Source organism: Mizuhopecten yessoensis, unplaced genomic scaffold, assembly GCF_002113885.1.
Source record: "Mizuhopecten yessoensis strain PY_sf001 unplaced genomic scaffold, ASM211388v2 scaffold8507, whole genome shotgun sequence".
Classification (NCBI taxonomy): Eukaryota; Metazoa; Mollusca; class Bivalvia; order Pectinida; family Pectinidae; genus Mizuhopecten; species Mizuhopecten yessoensis.
This window is the reverse complement of record NW_018407582.1, coordinates 757,613-773,138: the sequence shown is the minus strand read 5'-3', so window position 1 is coordinate 773,138 and position 15,526 is coordinate 757,613. Positions and strand designations below refer to the sequence as shown.

Genomic DNA, 15,526 nt, shown 5'->3' with positions numbered 1-15,526 from the left:
CCGCTTGCATATTATGTCATTGAGTTTTATATAAGAGTTATTTCGCACATTATTTCCTGCCTTTTCCATACTAAGTAAAGTTAAAGTTACATGAGACAGACTATTCCCATTACTATGTGTGAGCTAAAGTAACAGTTTCAAAGAGTACCTTCGACTGTATTCTGTTACATAATTAAAGTTGTATGCTACGAATGTACCTTATCTATTGTTTCCTTTTTTTCATAATTAACTTTACACGAAACCTTACACACACTATCATTGTGTGTGTTACAATTACATGTACAGTTTTATAGAATATCTTATTTGTTTTAGATTTAAGGTCATATGCTCACATTATACATCTTCGATCATGCTTCAGCTATCCTTTTTATCTTATTAATTCCGTCTTATAACTTAGTTTTATCTGTTCTATGCATACATGCGGCATAATCAAACAAACCCGGATCACGTTTCACAAACAGTATTGTTTAAACGTCTTAATGTAGAACCCTAGTCGAACGATGACTGTCACAGTAACGGACCATACATCCTTAAATTAACTCACTCTATTTAACATTCTATGAATCATCGCTATTTTTGTTTGAATCAGAGACCTAAATTTCAGTCCTAATTGAACAAATTGGCCATATGGTGTAGTAATACATAGTTAATTTTGTTACGCTCGTTGGATCGACATACTTAAATTTTTGAATGGTGCTTCCTTTTTCGATTTTCTTGCAACTATTTCGTGTTACATGTCGCTTTACCGTCAGTGAGTAGTTGAAAAGCAACACGATAATAGACTGTGGGAATACCGTTGCTTTCCGGGATGCAGTTTAAAGGGCATGGAAGCAGAATAATGTTAAAGTAGCAATTTTGGCGATGTGGAAATGTTCGCGTTTTTCTCGTTGAGTAAATAAGCATTAAAATATCCATTCGCGATTATTTATTCTTAGATTATATAGATTATAGATTAACAGAATATATCGATTTCAGAACTAATGCTATCAGGAAAAAAATCCACATCGCGATCAGTTCACAAGATCAAATCGCAAACTTTTCTATGTAAAAAATTCGACTTTTACAATAAACAACCGCCCATTATAAAAAATCATAAAAAAAAATAAGAAATTAAGTATATTTTAAGTTACTCCGTCAGCCATCTTCCTCTCCTTTCCAGACGTAAGGATAGGTGCTATAATGTAGTAATACTATCACAATTCTTATCTATCGTGTTCGTTTTTTATAAACCGAATACTGTGTATATGTATTGTATTGTGAATGAAACTAATTGTATATCGTGTTGTATATAAGGCAAACGTAAAATTTGTCAATTTTGAATTATCTTCAAATATTCATCTGTTTGTGTTAAAGTGTAATTACATGTATCTGAAGAATTTACCTGTACATACTAACGCGTAGTTGGGAATTTTGATATTTCAAGTCACAAATATGTTGGCTAAGACAGAATTTTAAATTCCACCAAACCTGAATTATATAATCCAGAATAATCAAGGTCCCATATCTTACCGTGACCTACATATATCTGACACTCAATGATCAAATATTCAGCGCTTGGCAGAGAAGATGTATGACTCCATTTTTTCTGATTTAACATAAAATAACCTATCATCATGAGAAGATTTATTATTTTGGGAATCCATAAAAGGCAAAAATCATATTTATCTTGCTTTTAACAATGGCATTATATATGATGTACATTCTGGTAACTGGTATCTGTAATTTAGACGAAGATGACATTTCAATTCAGTAGAGTCGAACAGATACAAGCAGAACCTTAGGTATCCAAAATTAATGTTTTTCATCGAAAACATTTTGGTAAGTTTTTACAATTTCTTCTATTAACAACAGCAAAATCTTCTCAATGTTTCCATCCACAAGTTGGTGTCGGTTCGCTATACACACGAAATGAAACATGTGTATCCATGCGTTTCACTGGGGCTAATACCCAGACACGTTTAAAGCGTTGCTCATGGATTCTCTAGCAGTACGAGCTTAAATATTTTTCATCAAGAAACACCAACGCGAGATGTCTTTTAATGGGTGGATTGGTCGAGAGGTTAACACTCCGGTCTTCCGAGAAGGCGGCAGGGGTTCGATTCCCGAAGTCGTCGTATGCATGGAATATTCCGCAAAGTGGTTTTTTTGCTCCTGACCACACAACTCCAACAAGCCAGATGGAGTATACAATTGTAGCGTTCAAGTGAGGTGGCACTATAAATGATACCGTTTGAAGCACGGTCCTACACAGAACACATTTCAACTCCAGCACACACGCAGGAATATGCAAAGAGTAGCTACCGATTGTGGAACCAACCAAGAGTCCTACCGAAACGTCATAACAGGCTAGCCAAAAATGCCTAGTGGGACACGATCGAAACAAGAATTCGACTAGAGAAAAAAAATGAGGATTCCCATTGCTACTATGGAGTAGCTAATAAGTATGATCGCATTGTTGTCTGCAACAAGAAGACACACACAAAAGTAACGGGTGATGCTCGGCTCAAATTAGTCGCTTTCCGCGATCATACAGTGGAAAACAGCAGGTCTTTGAAAAATGTCCCTAACCAAGTTAGCAATAATTTCGCATCTCTTAGATGTTATATATAAATATGGATATAAACTTATTTTATTGTTCAACAATTATGTAACAAGTTTTTACAACTACACTAATCACTCTTGTGGGCCTGGATGTAAGCGCGCGGGGGTTANATGTATTGGTTTCTACATGGGTACGTGTCCATGCAGTGCTATCTCTCTTCTGTATTGTAGCAACATGAATGAAAATGACCGACACTAAAAGATTGTTGATATTAGAATATTCATTGTCACTAAGAGACTCATAATTATATTCGTCTCGGCATTGATCTGATTCATAACATAGAAACATATCATAATGTGTTGATATTTTTTGTCTGGATGATACTTATCTTTATACGTGTAGATGGCATAACATGTTTGAGGGAGTTTAATGAAATTTTGACTTCTTTTCATACCAACAAAGGTCACATAGATGGTGATATTTAATTTCAATTTAATCAACTTTCATCACCAACATCTGAAATTGTAAATTTACACCAAACGAGTAATATTCAAGATCCTCAAGATGTTAGATTAACGTCCGTAAAAACAACCTGAGTGACAAGTGCGACAACACAGACAACCCGTGACTACTTGATAAGAAGAGACGAGCAAAGTTTTTTTCCGTCATATAATTTTTTCATGTTTAATATTTTTTGTTTATTAATTGTTTTCCTTATTGCTTTTCCTCGAATGCAGTTCTTATCACTATAGCTTAGATACCAATGTTTTCCATATGACACCCCATAAGAAAAGCATATCTATACTGTAACGTAACCTTTCATTGTTAACTCGTTTGAGCATATATTTGCCATATTAACAGTATACAATTGTATAACTATACAAGGATAAGTATAAACGTATAAGTATACATGCAAATATAAAATGATATGTGCATAATGTATTTTACCAATTTAAAAGAAACTTATATCATGGTTTGAAAAAAATGAAACTACTTAAATTTTCGTTGGACATTAAATTTCGGTAATTTCGTCGATAACAAACATCAACGAAATTAAATCACCACGAAAACATAGTATGATATAGGTAGGGGAAATTTTAACCCCATGAAAATAAATGATTCTACAGTGATCGTCCAGTCCCTAGTTCAAACAAAATGTTGCCAAGCAAATTAACAAAATAGTTGCATTGAGTGATTGGTGAAAAGAACCACAATATGTTAAGAAGTGTCATGTGGCGTACATAAATGTCCTTAATTTCCACATGGACCATATGGAGGTCAAACAGATCACTGATTCATACATTTTTACCAGTGTAAAGTTTCATGTAAATCAACTCGACATTGTTATTTTAAGAGATTCGGCGCTTCATCCAATTGTCGTATAATTAATTTAAGAATTACCGGGAAGCAATATCAAGCCCCGTTAACGATACAATATCCTTAATAAATAAATAAATTTAAAAAAAAAGTTGATTTGAGTGAAAGTAATTTATTAGATAAATCTTTTAACGGAACAAACACATAAAGAAAAAAACATCAACGAGAAGAAAATTGACTTGCGACCTGGTCCAATACAATTCAATCTATCTAAATCTACTGAATTGCTATCTAATCAAAACCGAAATTGGCTTAGTTCCAGTGCATCAGTCAGCCAATGCAGGACTTTCCGACGACTCAACCGATGGAGTACAGAAAGATTTGTCAGGGCATCACTGACAATTCAAGGTTTCTTTCAATGAACAACAAATTAAAATCAAATAATTCTAGATTTGCTCCCAATAAAAAATGAAAAAGGCGACTCCGTAGAATTGTCTCCGGATGGAAGGACCATTGGGAGTTTAAATTGATTAATCATGACAGATTTGGAGTTACTGTCAAATAAGATTCATTAATCAAATAGATACTCTTTTTATTGTTTTAACTATGCTGGTATAAGTAAAAAATGTTTAAAGGGACAATAGCCTGCACTATTTCAAGTATTGGATTTCATTGGAAAACGGAAATACTTTATCTTGTATTCTCGTTTTAGTTTTTTTTGTTTATATAGATGAATCAATACGCTTATATTGCATTTGTATGCTACTTATATATAGCAAAAAAACACCAAAAAGCAGTAAATACTACTTTCAGCTGAGATCGTTTAAAAAATTTTGCTTCAATTATATTGAACTTGATATAAAATCATGTATTGAAGTGTTGATTTATCGGTTTGATACAAATAAAAACAAAATGCCACTCTTACATTGTAAGTTCAGTTTCCTAAGGCATGTGTCTAATGTCGCAAATGGCCATCGTAAGTGCCGAAAACAGCGTTGTAGCGTCGTCACATTTAACTCAAACCGACGAACAAGGTGAACGGGGATTTGCCTTAATTTATCTTCGAGAAATAGAGCAAGCTCTTGAGTTTTTGAGGTTTCCTAACACGTTACCAGAAATATCCTGAACATTCTCTATGAGCTACTTGTTGGGTGGTTTAGAGGGCCATCCAAACACTCGAAGCTTGTTTCTGCTGATGTGATTGTTACGAAGAAATATCAAAATATCGCCTTGGTAACGTATCCCATTATAATTCCCTTGCACTACAAGTCTTGTACGGTCACCAACTCATATAGCATGTTAGACCATCATACTACCGCCACTAAAACGCTATTCAACGACGCAGCAGTTCCTGAAGCATATATCCAGACATCTCCAGATTCCACGCCTCCCATCACTATGTGACAAGCTTAATCTTGATTTTTCCGTAAAGAGAACATTGTTCCAATGGAGTAACATTTGACGATCACATAACAACTTACGACGTGGCGTAGAGGCCCAATTAAAACAGTTGTTAGGTTGACGTTTTGTCATAATGGACCATGCGTAAGGGCAACGCGCTTTTAAAAGGCCATGTCCAAGCGTTTCCGTATAGTTTAGGCAGATACATGACGACGACCAAGCAATGTCCTTGCAGTCTCACTACAAGTGTGCAGTATCAATGCTATTTCGCAGATGCAAAAGCCGTATCTGGTGATATTTCCGAGCGATCACTGGACATGCAACTTCGCAGTCGGTGGGACGTCGACCCGGTTTCGACAATTTACCAAAAGGGCTATTGTTTTCGCACTGCAACCGGAATGTCGTACAACTTGACTTTCCGACAATCCGGCATAGAGCATGCCAACAGCCCTTTCCCTCTGAACTTGTAACAGCCGTGGTATAATGAAAATGCATAACTGTGATGATTTTTACGAGTTTTCAGTCGTCACGGTGTAACAGAAAAACAACTTTTCTGACCAGTCATTGGTGTAATTCCGAGTTATCTGTGAGACCTCACAAGAAACCCTTGGGTCCCCAAAGATTTTCAAGTCTCAATGATTTAATGGAAAGGATGTCAGTTAGTAGGTATTTCACTCCGACTACAAGAAATATGTTTTTTTTCCACCGAGCCCGCAGGGGGAAGGTAGTAACATTCTTTCCTTGCAGAGTATTTAGATGTATACAAAACTATTTTTCCGGATAGATTTTCAAGTTCTTTTTAAACAAAACGACATGATGAATTAGGTTTGAACATTATTATTGCGTATGTAACATATATGATTTGTTAGATATACGATTTGTGTTTAAAGTGATCTTACTGTGACTGAAACGGAAAATGAAATTAACAAAAACAAATAAATATGTAAATAAATATAAAAATAAATAAATAAAGGAAAAAAAAAGACAATGCCAAGAACATAAACCTTTAACTGTTAATAGCTTACACATATTAGTGACTATGTACAGTACAGTTTCGATTCTACATTATTTGACATGGACTAGCCGTTTGCTAATTTAAAGAAATCAATTGTTTTTAAGAATAAACCTCCAAGCTTAAGTACTTTTTCTCTTGAGCATGTGGAATAGACGGTATCTCCAGGAGATCCTGATGTTCCCTAAAGTAGTCGGGTGACGCTCGTCTCATCCATGTCGCTGTATGTAATATAGATAGAGGTATATGTGACGGTCTTAATGACTCCGCTATGATCAGTAATAAATTCCTACTAAAATAACGTACTGCAGTCACGACATTCAAATACATGTTGGCAAAGTAGGAGCGTTTTTACTTGCAGGTCGTAACATTCCGATTAGAATAATCGGTAATAAACGTTAACTCCTTCTCTCTGGCATTTTTATTAACAATGAAGTTTGGGAGCGTTTGGCTATGTTACTTTACAAGGATTGTCGCGGTGCCTTTACGTGATGGGGTATTACGTCAAGCCTTCTTTCAGTGTGACTTTGATTGACCAACAACACATGAAGATAATGTACATGTACCCACACGATTTCAATACAATCCACCACGTTTAGAGTAAGGTCATCATTTTCTACACAGTCCTAAACAGAGAGAATGAAAATAATAGGAAGGAACATGTTTGGTCCTTTTTTTGAAATATTTTCTGGGCAGTTTTATCGGGTTAGATGTGGCATATGTGCGTCTGAACGTAGATCACTTGTCAATTAACGGGAGAACTCGTTGTACCTCCAAACTTGTTGTACCTCAAAAAGGTCAATTGACGGAAGGTGACTGTATAACGGGGATATACTGTATATCATAAAACCGCACTGTATACTAATGTGGAGCCTGACATTGTATAGACAGTAAAAAGAGGATAACAAAGAAAGAAGAAAACCGCTACTTGAACTGAAAATCGAGAAAAAGGAGAATTTCAATGGGAATAAGACCTGGTATTCTCGAATGTTAAGTGTCCTCAGCTTCATCGGGAAGACACCCGCCATGTGAACCCTATGGCAAATACAAGTTATGTTAAGTCCTCGACTGATAAGGGTTACAACGAAACTGCAATGCATACTCATGATCATAATTAATAACAGCCACCTTCATATTCATCTAGTTTAAAACGTTTCCTTGCGCATAAATAAGGAAAGCAACTACGTTTGTTTCTTCAGTACAATTAAAATGGAGCCATCTCGAATGAAATCTTCCGATGAGAAAATATTTTAGTTTATTCAATTAATGACCGTTAACAATTTGATTGATACGTTAACGTCAATCTTACAACGTGTAATCATTTCATTTCAGAATATTGTATTGCTCAGATCTTAGATACAACAGGCATTTCCTTTGAAAACCCTATCCTTAATGTAATCATTTTACGGTTTCCCAGCCGATCCCAATATCACGTGGTATCGCATTTCTTTTCTATACCCTACAGCCATTAGATAACGCAGACATACATGTTCAGTACAAAGAGATAATCGGATATTGTTGTGCATGTGCATGCATCGGTGTACATGTATGTATATTGTAACAATTCATGGGTTGCACTTTACTTCGCAATCTCACTGCGACATACCAGTCGGAGCGTAGGCGGACGGTTTTACGGTTTGTATGCTCCGAGGTTGTTTAAAAAACTTGCTTCCTGTTATAACCGTAAAAATGGTTTTCCTTTTATTGATAACGTGACTGAATTGCTTCTATATTATCACACCCCAAAGCCTTGCTGATGCATAAATGTTCTACTTCTGTTGTAGTGTTTCACAGGTAACCAACTTCGCCTAAAACACCGATACGACATTCTAATTAGTGTTAATGTTCTATGTTTATATGAAAAAATGTCCACACGAGGCTAAAAGCTTAACGGGAAAGCAAACGCAAGGTAATTGAATCAAATCAGTCCTAAGGTATTGATATGGCATTCCCTATAGTTACAATGCGCAATTCATGTGTGGTGGAATGAATAGGAGACTACCAGATGTGTAAACTACCGTGATTCAAGCTCAAACCCGATGGAAATTGGGGAATATCTGAAGAAAAGAAAGACTATCGTGAATAATATGGCTAGGTTCCAGAAAGAAAAAATAACATCTACTTCATCGCCTTCAACCGTCATGTAAAACTACGTCGAATTCAAGTAATGTCCCGTTCCTAAAATTTGTAACAGGGTAGCTACAACGCAACTACAAAGCAAACAAATAAACAAAATCGAAACATCAATATTTATGTCGCAAAAAGAAGAAAAAACATTGCGAAAAACATTTTTGGTCAACCCAACAACTGGATTATCAGCCTGCATTTATCGAAACCCTGTTTTGTAAGATTTTCTGTTAGCATCCGGCATCTTTTAAAGGAAACGTTACATACGCAGCAATCTTTCAAAAAAAAAGGAAATTACGACAAACAAGGAACCTAGATAAGGGAAACAGCGGTGACGAATTAGGGGGAAGTCCAATATAGGAAAAATCTCACGCTTATTAAGTCGTCCCTTGTCACATTGTTAGTATGACATATTTTGCTAGCATTAACTAAAATCATCAAAAGACCAAACAGCAATACTTTTAAATCAGCGCGGATGTGTAGATAGCGCGAGCCTCTATACCATACAGTATATTCCATATGAGAATAGAAGAAAGAAGTATCAACTATCAGCTAAATAACTCGGTCGTTTGAGAATATGTTTGGCAACTGTTTCAAACCCGTAAAAAACCTTAATAACAATATCATAAATTGTAAATAATTCATTTACTGCAGCACACCATATTGTTATAAGAAAGAAGATACTATAATCATTCAATCAGCATAAATATCCTTGTATATATGCGTGTTGAGTGTTTGACTATAGACAATCACAACTTAAAAATACACCCGGGTGAGAAATCGTGTCGGGGTGAGAAATCGTGCCGTAAAATGCCTAAAGGCTTGGGTTAAATTGACAATGTTGGTTTTAAGGAAAAAGTATGAGAAACCTTATGTTACCTTCCCATAACGAATTTTGAAAACATAATCGACAGGGGAGTTACATGTTCTACACATTTTGTGTTTGGCCTGATGTAATACTTGAAAGAATGTCCTTATGTTAACAATTCACTAATGACATTTTTTCAAGAATGACAAGGATTCTTTAATGATCACAGAAAACAACCAAAACGGTCGGCAGAAGACTCTGTTCTTGATTCAAAGACAATGACTGAAAGAAATCAGATTATTCTATTTATAGTAACAAAAACCAAAGCGTTATTGTAATAGGCTATGACAACATCGATCACTACACTTGACCTATGCTGGTTTATTACTTATTGAGGGTTCGACGGATCTTTGTGTTTAGGTAAATTTTGAACGTGGGGAGATTCTTAAAAGTTGTTTAAGAACTAAAGGGAGGTTTGGGAAGTATACAACGACCGAATTTTCTGAATCAGTATTTCGACATAAGACTTACAAAATACCGATATGTTCACGCGTGCAAAGTACAGGGAAGGAGTGCAAATATCAAAATATCCTGCTAAACAAGAGTTTTCAATGGGGAAACCATTTTTTTTCTTCTATTTGTTACATTTAAAGTGAAACGACAAAAATGTCACGTCGACATATATTCCTGAACAAGCGAATTGCGGGATTTAGCAGAGCAGCGTTATCGCTGGCGATATTACTAATGACGTCATGCTTGACAACGCGGTTGTGCGACAGTTTGGATGTGCTTACCATTTCCTGCTACAATCTGGTACATTTGGCTTACAACACGTTTAATAATATGTATTTATGTTTATGACTAAGTGAACGTTCCAAAGATTGACAAAAGCAACCAAATTCTTATTTGTGAGAAAATTGATGATTGTCAGCAATATAAAGTTTTATGCCACAGAATATTTGTCAATCATTTTCGTCATTTGGGTATTTTTCATGATATTTAAAATGTGTATAGAACGAAAGTGTAACCAACCCCGCCAATAAAAAATAAATATAATAAAAAATTTCTTATAAATGTTTAACATATTCAATGAGTGGTTGTGATCGTGATATTGATTGTGAGTGTGATAGTGATAGTGGTTGTGAAAGTGATTGTAATATTGAATGTGATACTAATTGTGATACGGGTTGTGACGGAGTATGGTCAGCTCATATATTATTTCAAAATGTGTTTTTATTGATAAAATGAAATGTGTACTAGTTCCATTTGGACATCGCTATAATCATTTATATTTATGTGTCTAGGACAATCATGTCACGTCAATACGAGGTAAACAATGTTCTAAATAGAAATCGTGGCTAGCTATTATACGTATATATATCCTGCTCTTGACTACAGCGTTAAACACCTTTAGAAACAAACTAATGTCCTGAGTCGAAGGCGGAAAGCATTCATTACGGACGTGTCTTGTAGCTAGGAAATGTACATTGAGCGATAGTGTAAATTATGACTATATCCGATTTCCTCTGATGTTATCCGATCTATTCTTGAAATGCAAGAGGAGTTTAACTGTCACACAGACAGACACATCCGTTACGTAATATCCGCTTCCTGTCTTATCATTGGGTAAACTTTCCAGACCGAGAAATGACAATTCGTGATATGTGCCTCGGAAGATTTACACCCTGTCAGTATATGATGAGGATATCAAAATCAACATCCAAATGTCACTCGGATTAGACACTAGAGCACCTAACGATAATTAAGGAACATCAACTTTCTTCAGTAATGTCGCTGACGGAGAAACACTCCTGTTATCCCCTGAGTTAAAGGAATCATCAATATGACAGCATCGCTATCGATATATTTATTGACGCGTTTTGTTTATTTGTTTTTATTTTTGAACGCACTTTTACCAGGTTGCGTTACTGTCAATTGCATATGTCAGTGTTTAAATGTTTGTCTAAAACAAAAGTCACAGCCAAAGACAACTTATGCTTAGAGTTTGATTGGATATATAATACAAAAGAGTATCGAAATTGATAGGATTAGCATTCATCTACTTGATAAATTCAAGTAAGCCCTTATTTGGCCATCATCTACATGTAGGTCCATCGATCTGGTTTACAATGGAATTCTCTCAGCTAAACTATAACGACAGTCGACTCTGCATCGTCGTTCTATCTGACCTTGAGGGGTAGCTTATTTGTTCACCAATAAATACCAAAAGATCAAATAAAACCTTGTCATTCTGTTGCCATTAAACCTATCGAGATTCGGATCTTTGTTTTTGCAAGGTTAGGTCGCTTCGGGTCTCTGCGGACGAGATCATAGCTCCAGTGATTATGACAGAGACGCTATTTAACGCCATTTGTCTGGAGTTCGGGATATAGATCAGGCCGATGCGTATCATATAATGGCGGTCACACTAATGACATTACTGCTGATAGTACGTAAAGACAAAGCCGGCGTTACCAATAAAATGGACTGCAAACATGTTATGTTATTATTCCATATAAATGATTTTATCATTTTTCGCCCGTGGAGAGTAAATCAAAATAATGCTACATCAGAAACCCGTTTCTACGGATAGCTTCTAGGTCTCCATGGAATTGAGAATGTTTTCTGCTTTATTCTCATTGTGAGGCGTCATAACAAACTACAAACACATTACTTTACAAGACACTAACACATTTTCTTTAATCTAATAAAAAACATCTTATTCATAAGGACAATTTAAATTTTCATATACACGTGTACATGTACCTGTACAGGTATATGAAACTTGCAATATTCGTTGATATATTCAATTATATTTGGATAGCGTTTCTCACTACTATATCAATATTTCGAAGCACTTCCTTCTAGGGCTTTACAAACTCCCGGTAAAAAGAAATGCACAAATACTAGTTTATTGTAAACTGACGGAGGATCAATTTTGATCAGATACATATAATAAATGTTTTATGTTGTAAAACAAATCCTAGCTTACACAGGGAGTCTGAGCCTATAACAACGATATCAAATATGCATGAGCAGACGGCATGGAGATGGAAAATACACAATGGATTCTACTTCAAAATCGGTTAAGAGAGAGTATCGCGCTGGGCATTCCATCTTCTTTCCTGACATAGTACCACACCAATTCACCTTTCCTGCTTCATTTTTTTTTGCATATTTCAAGAAATAAATTCTTTAAGCAACTGACAGTATTATTAAAGATGTTCCATACTTGTATGTTTAATTTGGTTGGTTGGTTGGTTGGTTGAAGGGTTTTGCGCCTACATGAATCCGGCCTTGCGGGTTTCATCTCACTGACTGAAGTCGGTGTTCTGTCGGCGTTATATATATTTAATTTAAAAAAAAAGGATTTTTATACTTACCGCGATTGGTGTCTTGAGTGGTCGAAGAATGGCCTGGTGTCTGTCAATAGCGATGACCACTAGCATATTAGTACTGGCCATGAGAGTAAAACTCTGACAGAACTTGACCATCTTACAGAGAAAGGCCCCAGCCTCCCACTCCCGCTTGTCCTGGTACTCCCATACTAGCTGTGTTAGGACTGCAAGAAACATGACGGCTAAGTCTGCGATGGTCAAGTTCAGAATGAAACTGTTAACACGTGATAGACTGTTCATCCTTGTCTTCAGTCGACGGTTGTTGGACATCCAAGCTAAAACCATGATACCTCCAAGGGTGCCAAGGATCAAGGTTATATACAAGTTAATGATCCGTATCTTCTGATTATACTCTTTGTCGTGAACAGACCGACATCTGCTGATGTTTCCGGCATGTCGCGAAGAGTTGAAGGGATCTATAGTTGTCATCAAGTAGTCCAGATCGGACATATTAGAATTGTCCGCCATCCTCCCAGCCGAGAATGACAACAAAGGCATGGTTGACATCCGTGAAGTTATTACGTCACTACCTGTATAAGAAACATAAAAAAAGTTTTGAGAAGGAATTCTGAGGTTGGTTTCTTTTTTTTTTATGACGGTTAAAACTATTTGACAAATAAGTTATACTAAAGTGATTGTTTGGTATGGGAAAAATAAAAATAAATAAACAACGAACGAAATTGCTGACTACACGACCCATGTTACCCCTCTCCGACAGTCAATAGACCCTTTGATCAGACAGAACATTTAGAATTTAAATCCAAAGAACAAATATCTATAAAAACAAAACACACGAAAAAACAGTCTTATTACATAAATGAAGGGGCGTTGACGCAGCTGCCCCTCCGTTACATTAGTAGTTTAAACACTTTGGTTTTTAGCCATTAGCATCACCAAAAAGTCCTTGAATGACGAAACAGCTGTCTATTGCAGTGTAACTCTTTTTTTCATTCTGTATCTTTTAACAAATTTTAAAGGATAAATCACCTGTGTGTTTGTTACGTTCATCTTTGATAATAACAATGAAAATAATAATAGGTAGTTAAAATTACATCTTGATACAGAAAAATCAATTAAGTCAAACATTCAAATTTGAGTTTTTATTTTATCAAAATATACCGCCTTTTTATTTTTTATTCTACATTTCCTATTAACATTTGTAATTTTCGTTAACTCCGAATTAATAAAAGCAACTAATAAACCAGTAGTTACACATCCTGCTATGGATTGACTAGAATATTTATAGTTGTCTTGCTCACAATAATGAAAGACGATATATCCTATGTATTGCAAGACTAGACATCCATCCACAGATGAGTTACGATTTCAGAGAGCATCTGACACTGCGACGCATTCCAGTGCGATAATCCTTTATATGAACGAGAATCAAAGGTTCGCTCGCTATATTAAGGACTGTGGTTCATGATGTTTTCCCCGTCTGCATTCATGACTCGTTTGCTCGCACGAACAAATGTTTTATCTCGCACAAGTTTGATGGTAATAGGAAAGAACGCATTCAAATCGGATGGCAAAATTACATGAAGAGTACGTTGATTGCATAACTGTATGCTGTATACCTTTAGGTTTTGTGTTTGATACTGTTTCTTAAAATGAATCTAAGCTAAACACAATTTAAAGTGAGAGAGGAAAACGGAAGAGTCAAGGTTGGCCATAGAAAAAATAGTTAAGTAATGTGAAGTGAAAAAATAGGTCTGTCTGAAAAAGATCTATGTTAATCACTCCATACAAAACAAATTGATATCACAAAATAAAAACTGCAAGGAAACGAAACAGGAAACTATATATCAAGATGATAAAAATTAAACTATCAGATTCCATTAACGGTAATCTTTTGAAAAAGCTGTGAGTATAATTTCTTTCCCGCAAAGAGATGGCACAGCACAATGTATATAACGTAAGTAAATTTCCAAAAGAGGAAAAAGAATTTGGTTTGAGACATTGACAGATGTCAATGACATACATATACAAGAAATTCAAGTAATACTTTTGTTAATTTGGTACATTGTGTATATATGCTTCCATTTGTAACCTTGCTGAAAATCACATGAACACACATAAAACCATCAATATTTCTTTCTAGAGAAATCCATTTCAATGCTTCTTACGTTATGAGACGATAAGATTCAAAACGGGATCGCTCGAGAACGAAAATAGATTTCAACACCATAATGACGTATACACGTCGTGTGATTGGAAATGCCACATATTTTGGTGAAACTAAACGAGTTATAGGTTTTGCTATTCTACAGACATAGACAGGGCATTCAAGCGTGGTCTGCCAACGGCCGCTAACCAGCTTTATCGATACAAAATTGCACGGCTATTCTCCTTTGATAATTTGATTCCCCTAAAAGGTCCGATCAAGGTCGACTACCGGCGCCAAGGCGGAAAAAACCCATTATCGAATCATATCTCCAATTTCATCCTGTTTTTAAGCGCATTCTTAAAATACTCTTGAGTGACCTGTTGATAGCACGACTAAGTATGTCTGCGACGCTTTAACAGTGTTATCGTCAAACATGTGACTTAAAGGTCTTTAAGAAGCAAGGCAGATCGTAAAGAAGGTACATATAAGTAAAGTAATGATTCGACCGTCCATTTACAACTTGATGATCAGAATACCAAACAACTTCCTCTTTTAGATAACAATGTAAAGACCTTCTCAATTATTATTCCCAGCGTTTCTTTCATTACTTATTTTCTCATCGATATTTTATGCCGGGAAATTCTCGCCACATTTTATATTTCGCCTTTTTGTGGTCTCCGAACATACTTCATATGGTAAATCAACGTGAAAGGCGAAATGAATTGGCAAATATAAAACGATTATCCAGTAAATGACAAAAGTTTAACTGGGCAAAGGTTTCCAGGTATATCGGTGATTATCGAATACATATGAA

General features: G+C 35.7%; 1 protein-coding gene across 2 annotated transcripts in view; it reads right to left on the bottom strand.

Annotated features, from left to right (window-relative positions):
* The window catches only part of LOC110456067 (cephalotocin receptor 2-like), a 121,246-nt gene that overhangs the window by 41,386 nt on the left and 64,334 nt on the right, over nucleotides 1–15,526 (bottom strand). For both annotated transcript variants that reach the window (XM_021506606.1, XM_021506605.1), the window contains exon 2: nucleotides 12,591–13,135. In XM_021506606.1, coding sequence (XP_021362281.1) covers nucleotides 12,591–13,112 — 522 coding nt within the window. In that variant the 5' untranslated portion in view covers nucleotides 13,113–13,135. The remainder of the gene's footprint in view (nucleotides 1–12,590; nucleotides 13,136–15,526) is intronic.